Source organism: Balaenoptera musculus, chromosome 10, assembly GCF_009873245.2.
Source record: "Balaenoptera musculus isolate JJ_BM4_2016_0621 chromosome 10, mBalMus1.pri.v3, whole genome shotgun sequence".
NCBI classification, from domain to species: Eukaryota; Metazoa; Chordata; class Mammalia; order Artiodactyla; family Balaenopteridae; genus Balaenoptera; species Balaenoptera musculus.
Window position 1 is genome coordinate 30547733 of NC_045794.1, and position 20247 is coordinate 30567979.

The 20247-nt window shown below is 32.1% G+C and overlaps 1 protein-coding gene across 1 annotated transcript in view; it reads left to right on the forward strand.

The window, feature by feature from the left end:
- Positions 1–20247, forward strand: part of C10H12orf40 (chromosome 10 C12orf40 homolog) — a 73303-nt gene that overhangs the window by 13876 nt on the left and 39180 nt on the right. Inside the window, 4 exon segments of the mRNA XM_036866019.1 lie at positions 3301–3489; positions 5749–5864; positions 18521–19029; positions 19287–19356. Coding sequence (XP_036721914.1) covers positions 3301–3489; positions 5749–5864; positions 18521–19029; positions 19287–19356 — 884 coding nt within the window.

The window sequence follows — 20247 nt, forward strand, 5'->3', positions numbered from 1 at the left end:
TTATTTCATTCTTTTTTATGGCTGAGTAATATTCCATTGTAACTATAAACCACATCTTCTTTATCCATTCATCTATTGGTAGACGTTTAGGTTGCTTCCACATCTTAGCTATTGTAAATAGTGCTGCAAAGAACGTTTGGGTGCATGTAGCTTTTCGAATTATGGTTTTCCCCAGATATATGCCCAGGAGTAGGATTGCAGGATCATATGGTAGCTCTATTTTTAGTTTTTAAGGAACCTTCATACTATTCTCCAAAGTGGCTGTACCAATTTACATTCCCACCAACAGTGTGTAGGAGGGTTCCCTTTTCTCCACACCCTCTCCAGCATTTATTGTTTGTAGACTTTTTAATGGCCATTCTGACCAGTGTTGGGGTGATGCCTCATTGTAGTTTTGATTTTCATTTCTCAAATAATTAGCAATGTTGAGCATCTTTTCATGTGTCTTTTGTCTACCTGTATGTCTTCTTTGGAGAAGTGTCTATTTAGATCTACTACGCAGTTTTTGATAGGTTATTTGTTTTTTTGCTATTGAGCTGTATGAACTGTTTGTATATTTTGGAAATTAATCCCTTGTCAGTCGCATCACTTGCAAATATTTTCTCCCATTCTGTAGGTTGTCTTTTGATTTTTTTATGGTTTCCTTTGCTGCAAAAGCATTTAAGTTTAATTAGATCCCATTTGTTTATTTTTGTTTTTATTTCCATTATTCCAAGAGATGGATCCAAAAAGATATCACTGTGATTTATGTCAAAGAGTGTTCTGCCTATGTTTTCCTCTAGGAGTTTTATAGTATCCAATCTTACATTTAGGTCTTTAATCCATTTTGAGTTTATTTTTTACATTGTATTAGAGAATGTTCTAATTTCATTCTTTTACATGTAGCTATCCAGGTTCCCCAGCACCACTTATTGAAGAGACTGTCTTTTCTCCCTTTGTCATAGATTAATTAGCCATAGGTGCCTGGGCTTTCTATCCTGTTCCATTGATCTATATGTCTGTTTTTGTGCCAGTACCATATGTTTTGATTACTGTAGCTTTGTAGTCTGAAGTCAGGGAGCCTGATTACTCCAGCTCTGTTTTTCTTTCTCTAGATTGCTTTGGCAATTTGGGGTCTTTTGTGTTTCCATACAAATTTTTAAAAATTTTGTTCTAATTCTGTGAAAAATTCCATTGGTAATTTGGTAGGGATGACGTTGAATCTGTAGATTACCTTGGACAGTGCAGTCATTTTAACAACATTAATTCTTCCAATCCAGGAACACGGTGTATCTTTCCAACTGTTTGTGTCACCTTCAGTTTCTTTCATCAGTGTCTTATAGTTTTCAGAGTACAGGTCTTTTGCCTCCTTAGGTCGGTTTATTCCTAGATATTTTAATCTTTGTGATGTGATGGTAAATGGGATTGTTTCCTTAATTTCTCTTTCTGATCTTTCATTGTTAGCATATAGAAATGGAACAGATTTCTATGTATTAATTTTGTATCCTGCAGCTTTACCGAATTCACTGATGAGCTCTAGTAGTTTTCTGGTAGCATCTTTAGAATTTTCTATGTATATTGTCATGTCATGTGCAGTGACAGTTTTACTTCCTGTTTTCCAGTTTGGATTCCTTTTATTTCTTTTTCTTCTATGATTGCCATGGCTAGGACTTCTAAAACTGTGTTGAATAAATATCATATGATATAGCTTATGTTTGGAACTTTAAAAAAAAGACAAACTGTGTCCACAAGAGTGGACATTCTTGTCTTGTTCCTGATCTTAGAGGAAATGCTTTCAGCTTTTCACTGTTGAGTATGATGTTATCTGTGGGTTTGTCATATATGGCCATTATTATGTTGAGGTATGTTCCCTCTATGACCACTTTTTGGAGAGTTTTTATCATAAAGGGATGTTGAATTTTATCAAAAGCTTTTTCTGTATTTGTTAAGATGATCATATGGTTTTTATTCTTCAGTTTGTTAATGTGGTGTATCACGCTGATTAATTTGTGGATATTGAAAAATCCTTGCATCCCTGGTATAAATCCCGCTTGATCATAGTGTATGATCCTTTTAATGTGTTGTTGGATTCGATTTGCCAATATTTTGTTGAGGATTTTTGTATCCAAGTTCATCAGTGATATTGGCCTGTAATTTTCTTTTTTGGAGGTATCTTTGTCTGGTTTCTGTATCAGGGTGATGGTGGCCTCATAGAATGAGTTCGAAGTGTTCCTTTCTCTGCAATTTTTTGGAATGGTTTCGGAAGGGTAGATGTTAACTCTTCTCTAAATATTTGGCAAAATTCTCCTGTTAAGTCATCTGGTCCTGGACTTTTGTTTGTTGGGAGTTTTTAAATCACAGATTAAATTTCAGTACTTATGATTGGTCTGTCATATTTTCTATTTCTTCTTGGTTCAGTCTTGGGAGATTGTATCTGTCTAAGAATTTGTACATTCCTTCTAGGTTGTCCATTTTCTTGGCATATAGTTGTTTGTAGCAGTCTCTTATGGTCCTTTGTATTTCTGTGGTGTTGGTTGTAACTTCTTTTTCATTGCTCATTTTATTGCTTTGGGCGCTCTCCCCTTTTTCTTTATGAGTCTGGCTAAAGGTTTATCAATTTTGTTTAGCTTTTCAAAGGACCAACTTTTAATTCCATTGATCTTTTCTATTGTTTTCTTGGTCTCTATCCCATTTATTTCTGCTCTGATCTTTATGATTTTTTTTCCTTCTACTAACTTTGGGTTTTGTTTGTTCTTCGCTCTGTAGTTGCTTCAGGTGTAAGGTTAGGTTGTTTGAGGTTTTTCTTGTTTTCTGAAGTAAGCTTGTATCACTATACACTTCCCTCTTAGAACTACTTTTAGCAAATAAAATTTTAATCAATTAGAAAATGCACAGATTGTGATTAAAGCTTGAAATATTAAGGTCTAAGGCTATATTATTACCCTTTTTTTCCTTTGAATTGCTAAAGTTATACTAGAGAAAGGTAACAACAGTGATACTAAAATCTCTTGGAAATCTTTTCACCTGTAATGTGGGTTAATGAAACTCAGGTTTCCCGTCTTTAGGAGATGGCATGTAGGAGAATGGGGCTTGAGGATGGAGGGGACCAAATGTGATAAAGGCAAATGAAAAGGAACTCTTAAGTATAATCTTAGTTGATAACCTCTCTTGTCTTAATAAGTCTTGTCCATTACTGATGGGCTTGCCTTTCCTTGGGACTTTTTCTGCAACCCATGACCTTTTTGCACTTCTATTTTCACTTTTATCTTCTCTGGTTTTTACATTTTGACAAATCAAATGATTGTATCTTCTTTCATATAGTCATCACAAGTCATGGACTCATGTAGAATGTTTGAACCTCAATTCAACAGAACAGAAAACTGCAGTTTCACTCCACCATCTTTTTCAGCTGAATTATCTTCCAATAGAAATATTACAGAACTAAATTTCATTCCCAGAATAGCACCTAGTCTTCAGAAAGTTGCATATGAAGAGAAGCAGAATGAACAGGTATCTTTGGATCACGAGTTCTTAGCATTTTGATATTATTATATTTTTATGATATATTCTTTTCTCTTTTTATAGATTTAAAAATATTAGTTGTGAATTGCTATAGATATAGCTAAAATAAGATATAAATAAAGTGTAATAGTTCCTCAAAGGTCAAAAACTTAATTCTCTGCACTGTAGAAGATTATGAATCCAAAAACTGGAGTGTTCTTTAAAAATCTTTGAAAAAAATCATTTTTTATAAAATTGATAGTGAAATTGAAAATCGTTCAGTGTGTTATATAGTAGTATGATTGTAATCACAGTAAATAGCTAGTTGGTGATGTCATGGTGGCCCGGTAGACATGTTATGGAAAGGCTCTTGTGAATAGCAGTACATAATCTCAGTGATATCATAGTAGCCTGTTAAAGTATGAGTTGTGATGGCTTGATTCTTTTTATGATTTGTCAGATTACAACTGGTTATATGCACTTCAATTATAATTATACAAATATATTTATATAGAGATGTATAGTGCTAAAATATTGTTCAATCATTGTGTGCTCTAAAGTAAAAATATGAAAATGTCCAAACTTTAAAATTCTGAAATATATCTGCCATAGAACATACCAAGAAATGACTTTTTATTAAATTTATATAGAGTTTAAAAATAAAATTATTAAAGATTACTAATGTATAATGATAGGAAAATGGTTATATAAACATTGTCTTATTAACAGGAATATTTAGTTTTGAATTTCTCCCATTTTTAGCATGCAGTAGTTTTATGCCATATTTATGTATTTATTATTTTTAAATTAATTTATAATTATAAATTTATAAATTATAGTTATATATCATGCTATATTATAGTTATATATAATATATAACATGATTCAATTTTATTAAAGTATGTTTTCTGTTTTTCAGAAAAGAGAAAATGAAGTATTATGTTTCAGTGATGTGTGTTAGCCTTATTAATTTGAGGACCCAATAATTTTTGAAAGATGCAGTGAAAAACATCCAATTACCCATTCAGTTTGTATTTTACAAGACTAAAACTTGCATCCTAGATCAGCTTATAACTCATCCTTATTCTGTTAAATAGTTTATAGGCAAGAGAATGAAATGCTCTGTAATCTCCTACTTATAGACTGCAGGTTAGTGATTATCTCCAGAGGGGTAAATAATGTTATTCTTAATAGGACAGAAGAGAAAAAGAGAGTTTAATGTCCCTGTCCAAGGCATATTGTCACATTGTGACCTTTTAATGAAGTATTTAATAGTTTATTTGGAGAGATTTCAAGAAAAGTGAGAAGAATTAAAATGAAATTATATGATACAAAAGAAAATGAGTTGAAAAAACATGTTAGAAGAAAAAGTGGTCTGGGGCTCACTTCTCACTTCCCTAGAGAAGTAGTATTTGAGCCCATATATAATATACCCTTCTCTTTTGATTTGTTTATTTGTTTCTCACTTCAAGGGATGCACCTTTGTCTCTGCACCTCTGTCACTGTCTCTCTGAGGCTGAGATGTGAGATGTATTATCAGACTTTATTTTCAGCTCTCCCTCACTTCAGACCTTTTTTTTTTTTAAGACTTTCAGTATCTCTTTTTGTCTCCCCCTCTTTTTTTCCTGTTTCTGTCACTGATTGTCTTTGGACTTGTCATTTCTATGTTTGATGACTTGTAGATAAATATATACTACAGATATAAACTATTATTGCTGGATAGATTAGTGCTGAGCAAATACAATATCTTATATTTATATGGTACTTTCCACATTAATAAATGGATTATCTCAACTGCTTTTCACAATAGTCTTCCAACACTTTCCCCATTTTGTATTCAATGATATTGGTATTTGGAAATATTAAAGTAGCAGTCTAAAATTACTCAGTAAATGGAAAAACTGAGATAAGTACAGCTGTTTTCTTGGGAGAGATCATGTATTTTTTGTCAGAGAAATTTAACTTTTATTTACTCAATATCCTGGTGTACTGGGTATTTTTTTAATCTTTTTTTTTTAATCTCTGAGAAAATGTTTAGCTCACCATAGCATCAACCCTGTTATTTCAATAATTACTCAAATACTGATATTGCTTTCATTGTTATAACAGTATTTATTTTGTTTTCAATTAGGACACAATTACTTTCTTTTAGACTAAAATAATACATTTTTGTATATATATGTTCACTTAAATGGCATTGTGATAAATAATTTAACTTGTATATATGTACATTTACCACTTTGGCAGGCTCTTCCTTTCTTTTTGCAGCTCAGTAGTGTTGATTATTCTAATTCCTTGGTTTCTAAATTAAATGAAAGTCAAGATGCTTTCAGTCCGTCATATGAAATAGCACAATTTGGACCATTACTTGAAAGATTAAACAGGTAAGCAAAGATGTTGAACATAATAAAGAACCTGTAGCATTCTTTCCTTGAATTATTAATTTGACTTTTAATAGATACAAATATTTTTTGTTAGAAATGTAAGCAGACCTAAATATTACTTCTAGAAAAAAAAACACTATCAGTAAAATGTAGCATTTCACTAAAACACTTGTAAGTAATTATTTTCTAATGTGCACATTTACCTTTCATTTATTTATTTTAAAACATATTTGGGGCCAAGGTGTTTTGTACCTGTTTTATAATCTCCATGAATTACTAGTTTCTTTTGCTGTGTCATAATCATATTAATTTCTTTTTCATATTTATGATAGTTGATCAGTGTCTTATTTTTATTTTCTAGATGTCTGTGTATAAACCCTAGTTATTTGTTTTAAATCCATTGAACTTGTCAAACCAGTTTGAATTACTCTTGGTAATTGTGGTGAGAAACCTTGACTCTGTAATCCTACCCCAGTCTTCTTCATGTTAGTAAACGGCAACACTCACTCAGCTGCTTAAGCCAAAATAAAAATTGTCCTTGATTCCTTCCTTTTCTTCATCTTCCAGTATACATTTCAAAGTATTGTCATTTCTGTATTCTAATAAACTTTAAAATTATATACTTACATTTTCATCTCAAAGGGTTCCATCCCAGTCTAAGCAACCACTGCTTCTTGCCTGGAGAATTGTAATAGCCACAAAACAGTTCTTTTTGTTTTCTCTTTGTCCTGAGATAAATTTTTTTTACAACTTTATTAATGTATAATCAACGTACAACAAAGTGAACTTATCTAAAATGTGCACTTCAGTAAGTTTTGACCTGTGTTAAAAATAATGAACTTATTTATCATCTCCAGTAGTTTCTTGGGCACCTTTGTAATTGCTTCTTCTGGTCACTTCACATCCCTTACTCCAGTCCCAAGACAACTGCTGATCTGCTTTCTGTCACTATTGATTAGTCTTTAAGTGGCATCATACAATATGTTCTCCCTTTTTTTCATTTAGCTTTTTTCACTCGGCATAATTATTTTGAGATTCATCTGTATTGTTTATTGTATGTATCAATAAGTCTGTTTCTTTTTATTGCTGAGTAGTATTCCATTGTATGGACATAGCACAATTTATTCATCTGTTGATGGACATTTGGGTGTTTTTCTCCCAGTTTTGGCCATTCCAAATAAAGCTACTATGAACATTGATGCTGAAATCTTCGTTTGGACATATGCTTTCATTTATTTTGGGTAAATATCTACAAGTGGAATAGCTGGGTCATATGGTAGGTGTATGTTTAACTTTTCAAGAAACTGACAAACTGTTTTCCCAAGTGATCTGTGTCATTTTTACATTCCCATGAGCAATGAGTGAGAGTTCCATTTGCAACACATACTTGACAACACTTGGTACAATCAGTTTTTTTAAATTTACACCATTCTAGTCAACATGTAGTGGTGTCTCATTGGGGTTTTAATTTTGCATTTCCCTAATGACTAATGATGTTGGCATCTTTTCATGTGCTTACTAGCCATTTATGTATCTTTGGTGAAATGCTTACCCTTTTCATTTTCTTAATGGTGTCTTTTTGACACCAAACATTTTTACGAAGGTTTTAATTTTGATGAAATCAAATTTATTAATATTTTTATTTATGAATCATGCATATGGTGTCAAAGTTAACAAATCTTTGCCTAAGACAAGGCCAGGAAGATTGTCTCTTATGTTTTCTTCTGTCTTGTAGTTTTCAATCTAATATTGTTGAGTTAATTTTTATGTATGGTGTGAGGTAAGGATCTAATTTCATCATTTGCATTTGTGGAAAGAGAAGAATAACTTTTCCCCACTGAGTGCTTTGAGACTTTTGTTGAAAATTAATTGACCAAAAATATGGTTTTTTCCCCTGTAATCTCAATTCTGTTTTATTTATCAATCATGTCTATCTTTGTTTGTCACACTGTATACTAAAGCTTTAGTATAAGTTTTGAAATTGGGACTTGTATTAGTCCTCCAATTTGTTCTTCTTTTTCAAAAATGTTTTACCTTGTCTTAGCTCTTTGCATTTTCATATAAGTTTTAGGATCAGCCAGTCAGTTTCTGGGGAAAAAAAGTTTAATTGGATTTTTATAGGGATTGTGTTGAATCTATAGATCAATATGGGAGAAATTTTAACATTTTAACAATAAAATTTAACAATTTTAACAAAGTGATTCTTCCAATCCATGAGCATGAAATGTTTCTCCTAATCGATTTTCTTGTATGTCATAGCAGCTTTATTCTTAATAGCCCCAAACTTGAACTAACCCAGAAGTCCATTAAGAATAGAATATTATATAATATTCATATAATGGAATAGTACACGGAAAAGAAAAAGAATGGACTGCTAATATATGTAATAGCAAGCAAGAACATGAATAAATCTCAACACAAAAAGAGAACCATTGTATAATTCAATTTAAGTGAAGCTCAAAGACAGGCTAAAATAATGTGTAGCAACAGTAATCAGAATGGTGGTTACTTTTCAGAGGTATGGACTTGGAGGGACATGAGAGAGCCTTCCAGTGTGTTTGAAGTGTGGTTTTCTTTCTCTCCAGCTTTAATGACATATAACTGACAAATAAAAATTGTATATATTTAAAATGTTCACTGTGATGATTTAATATACATACACATTTTGAAATGATTACCACAATCAAGCTAATTAACACATCCATCACCTCACATAGTTACCATTATTGTATGTGTGGTAAGACCACTTAAGATCTACTCTGTTAACAAATTTCCAGTGTAAATATAGTATTAAGAACTGTAGTCACCATGCTGTACACTAGATCCCCAGAACTTCTTCATCTTATAACTAGAAATTTGTACCCTTTGACCAATATTTCCCATTTCTCCCACTTCCCAGCCCCTGGCAACCACCATTCTACTCTCTGCATTTTTGAGTTTGGCTTTTTAGATTCTACATATAAGTAAGATCATACAGTATTTGTCTTTCTGTGTCTGACTTTTCACTTAGCAAAATATCCTCCGTGTTCTTTCATGTTGTCACAAATAGAAGGATTTTCTTTTTATGGCTGAATAATATTCCATTGTATTTAATCTTCTTTAATTTTTCTCAGTAATTTACAGTAGTTTTCAGTGTATAAGCCTCATGGTTATATTGTTAAATTTATTCCTACATATTTAATTCTTTTTATGCTGCTGTGATTGGAATTATTTTCTTTTTTTAAGTTTTATTGAAGTATAGTTGATTTATATTGTGTTAATTTCTGCTGTACAGCAAAGTGACTCAGTTATACACACACATACATATATATGTATATATATACACACACACATACATATATATTCTTTTTCATATTCTTTTCCATTATGGTTTATCACAGGATATTGAATATAGTTCCCTGTTCTGTACAGTAGGACCTTGTTGTTTATCCATCCTATATATAATAGTTTGCATCTACTAATCCCAAACTCCCAATCCTTCCCTCCCCCCCAGCACCCCCTTGGCAACCACAAGTCTGTTCTCTATGTCTGTGAGTCTGTTTCTGTTTCATAGATATGTTCATTTGTGTCATATTTTAGATTCCACATATAAGTGATATCATATGGTATGTCTCTCTCTTTCTGACTTACTTCGCTTAGTGTGATAATCTCTAGGTCCATCCATGTTGCTGCAAGTGGCATTATTTTATTCTTTTTTATGGCTGCCTGATATTCCATTATATATATATATCTTAATCCATTCATCCATCAATGGGCATTTAGGTTGTTTCCATGTCTTGGCTATTGTAAATAGTGCTGCTATGAATATAGGGGTGCAGGTATCTTTTTGAATTATATATTTTTCTGGGTATATGCCCAGGAGTGGGATTGCTGGATCATATGGCAACTCTATTTTTAGGTTTTTTGAGGAACCTCCATACTGTTTTCCAGAGTGGCTGTACCAAATTACATTCCTACCAATAGCGTAGGAGGGTTCCCTTTTCTCCACAACCTCTCCAGCATTTATTTGTAGCCTTTTTAATGATGGCCATTCTGACTGGTGTGAGGTTATACTTCATTGTAGTTTTGATTTGCATTTCGCTAAGAATTAGCAATTTTGAGCTAATATTTTCATGTGCCTATCGGCCATATGTATGTCTTCTTTGGAGAATTGTCTATTTAGGTCTTCTGCCTATTTTTTGATTGGGTTATTTTTTTTTTGTTACTGAATTGTAGGAGCTGTTTGTATATTTTGGAAATTAAGCCCTTGTCCGTTGTATCATTTGCAAGTATTTTCTCCTAATACATAGGTTGTCTTTTCATTTTGCTTATGGTTTCCTTTGCTGTGCAAAAGCTTACAAGTTTGATTAGGTCCCATTTGTTTATTTTTGCTTTTATTCCTATTGCCTTGGGAGACTGACCTAAGAAAACGCTGGTACAATTTATGTCAGAGAATGTTTTAACTATGTTCTCTACTAGGAGTTTTACAGTGTCTTGTCTTATATTTAAGTCTTTAAGCCATTTTGAGTTTATTTTTGTGTATGGTGTGAAGGTGTGTTCTAACTTCATTTATTTACATGCAGCTGTCCAAATTTCCCAATACCACTTGCTGAAAAGACTGTCTTTTATTATGTATTCTTGCCTCCTTTGTCAAAGATTAATTGTGCATAAGCATGTGGGTTTATTTCTGGGTTCTCTGTTCTGTTCCATTGATCCGTATGTCTGTTTTTGTGCCAATACCACACTGTTTTGATTACTGTAGCTTTGTAGTATTGTCTGAAGTCTGGGAGGGTCATGCCTCCTGCTCTGTTCATTTTCCTCAGGATTGTTTTGGCAATTCTGGGTCTCCATGGTTCCATATAAATTTTAGGATTATTTGTTCTAGTTTTGTGAAAAATGTCATGGGTAATTTGATAGGGGTCACATTAAATTTGTAGATTGCTTTGGGTAGTGTGGCCATTTTAACAGTATTAATTCTTCCATTCCAAGAACATGGGATATCTTTCCATTTCTTTGCATTACTTTCAAGATTTCCTTTATTAATGTTTTGTGGTTCTCAACATATGTCTTTCACCTCCTTGGTGAGGTTGATTCCTAAGTTTTTTTCTTTTTTTGATGTGATTTTAAAAGGTATTGATTTTTTTACATTCTCTTTCTGATATTTCATTGTTAGTATAAAGAAATTCAACTGATTTCTGTATGTTAATCTTGTATCCTGCTACCTTGGTAAATTTATTTATCAATTCTAGTAGTTTTTGTATGGAGTCTTTAGGGTTTTCTATATATAATATCATGTCATCTGCATATAATGACAATTTTACGTCTTCCCTACCAATTTGAATACCTTTTATTTCTTTTTCTTATCTGATTGCTGTGGCTAGGACTTCCAATAGTATGTTGAAGAGAAGTGATGAGTGTGGACATCCTTGTCTTGTTCCAGATTTTAGCGGGAAGGCTTTCAGCTTTTCACCATTGAGTATTATATTGGCTGTGGGTTTGTCATAAAAATATTTTATTATGTTGAGATATGTTCCTTCTATACCCACTTTCATAAGGGTTTTTATCATTAATGGATGTTGAATTTTATCAGATGCTTTTTCTGAATCTATTGAGATGATCATGTGGTTTTTATCTTTTCTTTGGTTGACGTGGTGTATCACATTGATTAATTTGCATATGTTGAACCATCCTTGTGACCCTGGGATGAATCCAACTAGGTCATGGTGTATGATCTTTTTTATGTGTTGTTGGATTTGGTCTGCTAATGTTTTGTTGAAAATTTTTGCATCTATAGTCATCAAAGACATTGGCCTGTAATTTTCTTTTTACTAAAAAACCAATGGGTCAACGATGAAATCAGGAAGAAATTTTAAAATGCCTTGAGGCAAATGACAATGAAAACACAACCAAACAAAATGTATGGGATGCAGTAAAAGCAGTTCTTAAAGGGAGGTTCCATAGCAGTACAGGTCTTCTTTAAGAAACAAGACAAATGTCAAATAAACAACCTAACCCACCACCTAAAAGGATTAGAAAAAGAAAAACAAACACAACCTAAAGTTAGCAGAAGGAAGCAGATAATAAAAATCAGAGAGGAAATAAATAAAATGAGATTAAAAACAATAGAAAAAAATCAGTGTAACCAAGAGTTGCTTCTTTGAAAGGGTAAACAAAATTGACAAACCTCTGGCCAGGCTCACAAAGAAAAGAGAGAAGACCCAAATAAAGAAAATAAGAAATGAAAGGAGAAATCATAACTGATACCACAGAAATACAAAAATCCATAAGAGATTACTATGAACAATTATATGCCAACAAATTTGACAACCTAGAAGAAATGGACAACTTTCTAGAAACATACAGCTTGCCAAGACTGAGTCAAGAAGAAATAGATAACTTGAACAGACCAATCACTAGAAATGAAATAGAATCTGTAATAAAAAAAACAAAAACAAAGAACAACTCCATTCAAACATAAGTCCAGGACCAGATGGCTTCACAGGTGAATTCTACCAAACATACAAAGAAGAACTTGTACTGATCCTTCTCAAACTCTTCCAAAAGATTGAAGAGGAAGGAACACTCCCAAAGACATTCTGTGAAGCCATCACCATCACTCTGATACCAAAACCAGACAAAGACACTACCAAAAAGAAAATTACAGGCCAATATCTTTGCAATTATTTTGTTAATATTATTTTTGGATTATTCATTGCTTGTATATAGTTATACAATTTTGTATATTGAAATTGTATCCTTTGACCTTGCCGTATTATTAGTTCTACTAGTAGTTTTATGAGTTCTTTAGGATTTTCACCATATTGGATTATGCTGTCTATAAATATAGATATTTTTACCTTTCCCCTTTCAATCTGAATGCCTTTTGCTTTGTTGCCTGACTGCAGTGACTTGAACCTCTAATACAGTGCTGAATAGCAGTGGCAAGAGTGGGCGTGTTTACATTGTTCTGAGTCTTAGGGAAAAAGCATTTAACCTTTCACCATTAAGAATGATATTAGCTTTAGGTTTTTTTGTAAGTGCCCTTTGTCAGTTTGCCCTCTATTCCTAGTTTATTGAAAGTTTTTATCATGGATTTTTGTCAAATGCTCATTCTGTGTCCCTTGAGATTATCATGTAGTTTTTTTTTCTTTATTCTATTAATATATATAATATATTACCTTATTTTCAAATGTTAAACCACCTTGCCTTCCTGCGGTAAAGGCTGCTTAATCATGTTACATAACCCATTTCATAAAATGCTGGATTTATTTTGCTAATTTTTTAATGATTTTTACATCTATACTCATGAGAAATATTGGTCTGAATTTTTCTTTTCTTGTGATGTCTTTGTCTGGCTTTGGTAACAGAGTAATACTCCTGGCTTCATAGAACAAGTTGGAAAGCGTTTCCTCCTCTATTTAATGGAAGAATTTGTGGAGGATTGGTTATTTCTTCTTTAAGTGTTTTTGCACCTTGGCTTTTCTTAGTGGGAAGACTTTTAACTAATAATTCTTTTTATTTTTAGTTGTTATAGGTCTAATCAGATTTTTAAATTTCTTCTTGAGTACTTTGTGTTAATGTGCGTTTTTATAGGAATTCATCCATTTCATCTAAGTTGTATAATTTGTTTGCATAAAGTTGTTCATAGTATTCCCCTGAAGTCCTTTTAATTTCTATAAGGTAAGTGTTGATATCCTTGTTTAACCTGTTTAATTCCAGATCTGTGTCTTTTCTACTTTTTTTCTTGGTCAGTATAACTAAAGATTTGCTAATTTTATTTGCTGTTTTGAGTTTCATCAATTTTCTCTATTTTTTTTCTATTCCATTGATTTCTGCCCTATTGTTTATGATTTTCTTTTTCTACTTACTTTGGATTTAGTTTGGCCTCCTTTTTTTCCTAGTTTCTTAAGGTGTAAGCTTAACTTATTGATTTGATATTTTTCTTCTCTTTTAATATAGACATTTAAAGCTGTAAAGCAGTGCTTAGAGGTCAACCAATGATTAGTTGGAGGTTGTGTTTAAACACCTTGAGCTAATAAGACTTCCTCCTGGGCATAAGACCTTACATTCAGCCAGGTATGAGTGGATACCTCACATTCAGCCAGGATGAGTGTTATTTTTCAAAGACATTTTGAAAGATGTCTTTGAGTGGCATTGTTTCCAACTAGAAGTTTGCTGTCATTCTTATCTTAATATCTGTGTATATATAATATATAATTTTCTTTGTTTTTAAGATTCTTTTATCGTGGATTCTCTACCACAGATTTTTTACGGTGGATTTCTCTCCATTAGGATTAGGATGTTTGTTTTCTATTTCTTGTGTTTGGACTGTGTTGAGCGTCTTGGATCTGTGGACTTCTTACTGTTTTTACAAAATTTGGAAAAAATTCAGTCATTAATTTTTCAAATATTTTTTACATATTTTTTCTGATTGCTCTCTCCTGTATGTGCTCACAGCCTTATACATGTTTGCAGCTTTCCAGACCACCAGGGATGGCTGAGAGTTTATGAAAGCCTATTTGTTTTCTAGATTTCTCCATGAAATTTCTGGATCATTTTTTGCTTTCTCCAAGTATTATTAGATATAACTCTGTTTTTTGTTTTTCAGTGATTGCTTTAGATTTTATAGTATATATTTAATTTATCATGGACTGTCTTCAAGTTATATTATGCCAATTCAAATACAATATGAGACTTAAAATGGTATGCTTCTATTTCTTTCCTTTAGCCTTTGTGTTTGTTGTATTCATACATTTTACTTATATATATGTTATAAATCCATTATTGTTCTTTTTGTTTTAGAGAGAATTAAAAAATAAGTAAGCAATTTTTTATATTTAGTTCAAATTTATCATTTTTGGTGGTCTTCATTATTTTGTGCAGATCTAGATTTACATCTGGTGACATTTTGCTTCTGTTTAAAAGGCTTTCTTTAACATTTTTTATAGTGTGGGTCTGCTGGTGATTAATTCATCTCTTGTATATTTTTAAGTCTTTATTGTTCTCTTCTTTTTGAAAAATGTCTTTGAGTACCATTGTTTCCAACTAGAAGTTTGCTGTCATTCTTATCTTAATATCTGTGTATATATAATGTACAATTTTCTCTGTTTTTAAGATTTTTCATCATGGATTCTCTACCACAGATTTTCTACTGTGGATTTCTCTCCATTAGGATTAGGATGTTTGTTTCCTATTTCTTGTGTTTGGGCTGTGTTGAGCATCTTGGATCTGTGGACTTATTGTTTTTACAAAATTTGGAAAAAATTCAGTCATTAATTTTTCTAATATTTTTTCTGATTCCTCTCCTGTCTTCTTTGGGATCCCAAAAAATATGTAAAGTAGTCCAACTGAAGTTTTGTAACAGTTTGCTGATGCTCTATTTATTTTCCATTTTTTCCCTCTCCTTTCATTTTATATATATTGTTAGACCTTCAAATTCACTAATTGTATCTTCTTTGGTATGTAATACTGGTAAATTTATTCAGTGTATTTTTCATCTCTAGAAGTTTGATTTAACTCTTCTTTTTATTTTCCTTGTATCTATTCAACATGCTCAGTCTTTCCTTTAGCTTCTTGAATATAGGGAACATAGTTAGGATAACTCTTTTAATGTCTTTGTCTATAAATTATATCATTTTGTGTCATTTCTTAGTCTATTTCTAATAACTGATTTTCCTCCTCATTACAGATTGTAACTTTCTGCTTCTTTGCATTCTTGCGAATTTTGTTTAGATTCTATACATTGTGAATTATCTTTTTGGTTTCTGGAAATCTTTTATTCCTATAGATCATCTTAAGCTTTGTTCTGGGATACAGTTTAGTTACTTGGAAGTAGTATGATTTTATTGAGGGTTGCTTTAAACTTTGTTAAGCAGGACCAGATACACCTTCAGTCTATGGTTAATTTGCCCTCTGCTGAGGCTATACTCTTCTGAGTCCTCTCCAATTTCCTTTGAATTACAAGGTTTTCCACTCTGGTTGATGAGAACACAAAATTTTCCCATCCTTGTGTGAGTTCCTGGAATTGTTCCATCTTCTCACGTTGGGTGGTTCTTTTCCCAGCCTTGACTAATTGCTTCATATGTATGTGCTGGTCAGTACTTGGTTAAAGATTTGAGAACTCTGTAGATCTCTGGAGCTTCCTCTTTTTGAAACACCCTCCTTCATGGTACTCTGCCCTGGGAACTCTATTTTCTGTAGTCTCCCTGAACCCCCAGCCCTATTTCCTCAAGAAAGGTAATCTGTGGGCTCTGACTAGGTTTCCCCTCCAAGTATTCAAGTATTCTGTGGCTTGGATACACTCTCAAGGTAGTAAGCTAGGAGCAGTTATAGGGTTCATTTGATTTGTTTTCTCTTTCTCAGGGATCATTATCCTGTTCTACATGATGACCCATGTCTGAAAATCATTGACTCATGTATTTTGTCTAGTTTTTTAATTTGGTCAGTTGGGAAGATAAATCTGGTCCTTTTTGCTTCATTTGGGTAGTCAGAAGACCTGAAATTCATACTCACCCAGCAATCAGACTGATATTTTCCAAGGCAGAAAGCAGTCGATTTTACTTTTGTACTTGGAACCTTTCAATGTTTCTTATTGCTCTTTTCAGAAATAAAGCTCTGCATGATTTTTGGCCCTTTTGTACCTTTTAAGCCTTAAGTCATAAGTTTTCTTTTACTGATTCTAATCTAGCTTTATTCCTCTTCTTTTCATTTCCCAAACATGCTGCAGACCTTGCATTTGTTATTATTCCATTCCCAGGGTGTGCTTACTCCTTTCCTCACATGTCTAACCATTCTGTACTTTTAGCTTATTTATCACTTCCTAATTAGGGACTTTCCTGACCAAACTATCTGAAACAGGACCTCCAACATGTTATTCCATCACGTGATTTTGTAACACTTATAAAGGCACTATAATTATCTTTATCTGTTTAATTCTTTATTTCTTTTATTCATTGTACTTATTAATGGTTAATTATCTTATTTGTTTAATATATTTGTTCACTAGAATATAAGCTGTATTGTCTCCTTACCACATAATAGGCATATATTAAATATCTGTTGAATACTCTTTATTAGATAACAAATTTATCCCTATTTTGGTACATAATTTTCATGAATTTTATATTTATCTATAGGAAAAATTAAATTGTTAAAGAAACTGGATGGATTTGTCTTAATAAGACTTTTAAATTTTTAGCATCATTTCTCTCATTTGTACAAGTAACAATTCTTCCCAACATTTGGTCCCCAACTCAAATGCCACCTGCCTGATTTTTCTCAATCAAAAGAATTTCTTCTTTCTATGTACTATAGTAACAATTTACTGTAGGATAGCACTTTTCACTTTCTAATTTTTTCTTGCCTCTTCTAGACTATTTCTTGTGAGCAATGACTGCACTATACACTTCTGTATTGCCCACATCTTTTGAGTTAGTGATTATCCTGAGTCTGAATGCTTAAGATACCCTTTTAAAATGATGATTTACATTTTGTAGTATGCTTTCTAACTTACTAAGTGCTTTTAAATTTATTTTCTCATTTAGAGTAATAGAAATTTCTCTTTTGTTAATGGTGTATGTTATTGCATTCTATAGGTTATGCCTTTTGGTAATAACAGAGTAGCATTTTTCTGCCCAAAATACCAATAAGACCCATATTGAGAAATAATGTAGGATCATGATCTGTGTGCATTCATGGACAAAACATCTCTCTCTCTCCTTAATACCAAACTGAAATATTTTATCTCTCTGTCCCCAACACATGGCACACTGCCTAGAACAGAGTTAGGTGTACTTGCTCATTAAATATTTAATAAATTAATTATAATAAAATTGGAACTCAATCAGAGTTTCAGCAGTCTATGTTTTTCTAAATTTCCTTGGTACCTCCAATCTCTGGAACAAAACCAACCCCAAGTAAATTTGTAAATAGTCAAAGGCAACAAAATTCATAATACCTTGATTTCTAATTACTTTCCATGATAACTTTGATTCTTTAATACAAGTTGGATATAACTTAGAATTATGATTTATAATAATTTATAATAATTATGCATTAGAAGGGAATTTGCAAGCTATCTTGTCTAACATTTTCATCTAATCCATCTTATCTCTTGGCTTTATTACTTACGTATGCATTTGTAGTTATATTGCTCTTCCTTGGGAACTTCAGAGATAGTTTGTTAGGTTGAGTTCCTTGTTAGGTTGAGATGTATCTGATTTAATGTTCTCATAACAATTTTATTTGACATTTTAACACTAAGGGTAATTATTTTCTCTGAGCAGTCTTCACAGTGTCTTTCTCTGGTTAAATGGAGTGGCATTTAGGTACAGTGTTTGCCTCGGTAATTCTCTAGACGTTATTATGGAAGACATACTATAGATTGGTCATATTTTGTTTTGTTAATAAAACAGTAAATTGAACCACATCCTAGTTTTTCATGTTGCAGTACTAAACTAAGTGTAGATTATTTTTATACTCACTAAGGTATTAGAAGAGGATATTAGACAAATTTCCACACAAAGCAGTATTATTTATTTAAATTTTAAAAATGTAAACATGGTCTACTTAAATGTTAGCAGCTACTCAGTATGTTCTGTAAGAATTTAACTTCACGTGTTTCTAAATGAGAATGCTCTATGCTTTTCTTGCTAAATATGTTTTTATTTATCCTAAAGTCCAGAAAATAGAAATTTCCTTACTAGGAGACCTGCTATAGTTGTAGGTGAATATTGTGGAAGCATGGATGAAAGAAGACAGTCAGACTTCATTACTGAAAAAAATTCATTACAACATATTTGGGGAGAAAATAGAAAAAAGTTTTCTAATGAAGATATGAACCAGCAAACCCCAAGCCTTCTATCAGATAATTGTGTCTCTTTTATTAGTGAAAATATGATCAACTTATTAAACATAGATCAACAGAAGATAAAGAAAACCTTTGACAAGTGTGGTTATGACAGTGCAGTCATTAGTTCTGATAAAAACCATTTCACTGATAGATGCATTAGAAGTACTTTTACAGATCCAGAGTTGACGTCTAGTAATTCTACTTTTAATAAATCAAGTTTTCCAGAAAAGTGTCGACCAAACAAGAATTGTCAGAAAGAGTACAACAATAATGAAAGAAATAATTTTAATACATCTTTTGAGAAGGATTGTTACCCAGCCAGCTCTGATAAAAAAGGTTGGTGTTATAGATGGAAAGTGTAACAATCTATTGGGGCCTTTTGTTTGTTTGTTTTCAGTTTTAATGAATATCCGTATGTGTGTGTGTGTGTGTGTTTGGAGGAGCATGAAATTAAAAATAGAATGACATTCTATTATATGACATTGTGGACCAGTGGCATCCCTCTATATGGGTCATGCTAATAAGCTTCAAATTAAAAAATATAAATTGTCTATGCTAAAGTTTTATTTCAGTGCATACTTTTATTTTTAAAGGAAAATTTGAAAGTGATTACCAAGAGAAGACATCCCAGAAAAAAACCCAGAAATATTCAGTGAACCATATGTAAGTTTTTAGGTAAATTTGGGGAATGCAAATTGGGACCTAATATAATGCATGTTTAAGGATTAAACTGATACAAAGTGAGGTAAGCATAATGCTGTCTGAGGGTGGGCAGACTGGCCTCAAAAATCAATTGTCAGACCTTGGTAATATCACCCTAGTTGAGAGTTTGGTCCTCATATTCACCAGTGCAAAAATATCTTCTTATCTGAATCATAGTGTTAATTAGATTTGAGAAAACTGACTTATGTGTTCAGGAAATTTATTTACCCACCAGAATGTCAATTTATTAATTTACAATAAGAAATAGAAGGGTGACATATATAGGAATGCTTACTGGCATAATTTTCTTAGTGAATATTTTCTGCCTTTTGGCAGCTTGCCATGGGAAGGTTGCTTGGTTAATACAGAATCAGAACAAGGGAGTAATAGAATTCAAATGTTAATGTCATAAACAAGCATATCAACAGTTTGTGGGACTGACATTATAGGAAATTAAAGAAAACTTGTAGTTTCAGAATATGCCTAACTTTCTCAGTAATAATTATGATTTAATCAAATCTTTGTAATTGAAAATCATGAATTAGAATAGATTTTTATTTTGGAAGTACTTTCTTATGGAAATATGTAAAATATCTATTAATACAAAGAATTATTAGATGCCATTTTTATGGCATTGGCACAACAAATTAAAAAATAGATTCACCACTTATTTAATAAAATCAACAACTTAGGTTCTTTGTTGTCAAACCTCCAAATATTCAGAAACTTATGAATGAAAAACAGGATGTTAAAACTTGAATTTTAAAACATATTTTATGAAAGTGATTTAGAACATGGCTTCCAAACCTGTGTGTGTGAAGATCCTCATCACTTGAGGGTTTTTTTTTTCCT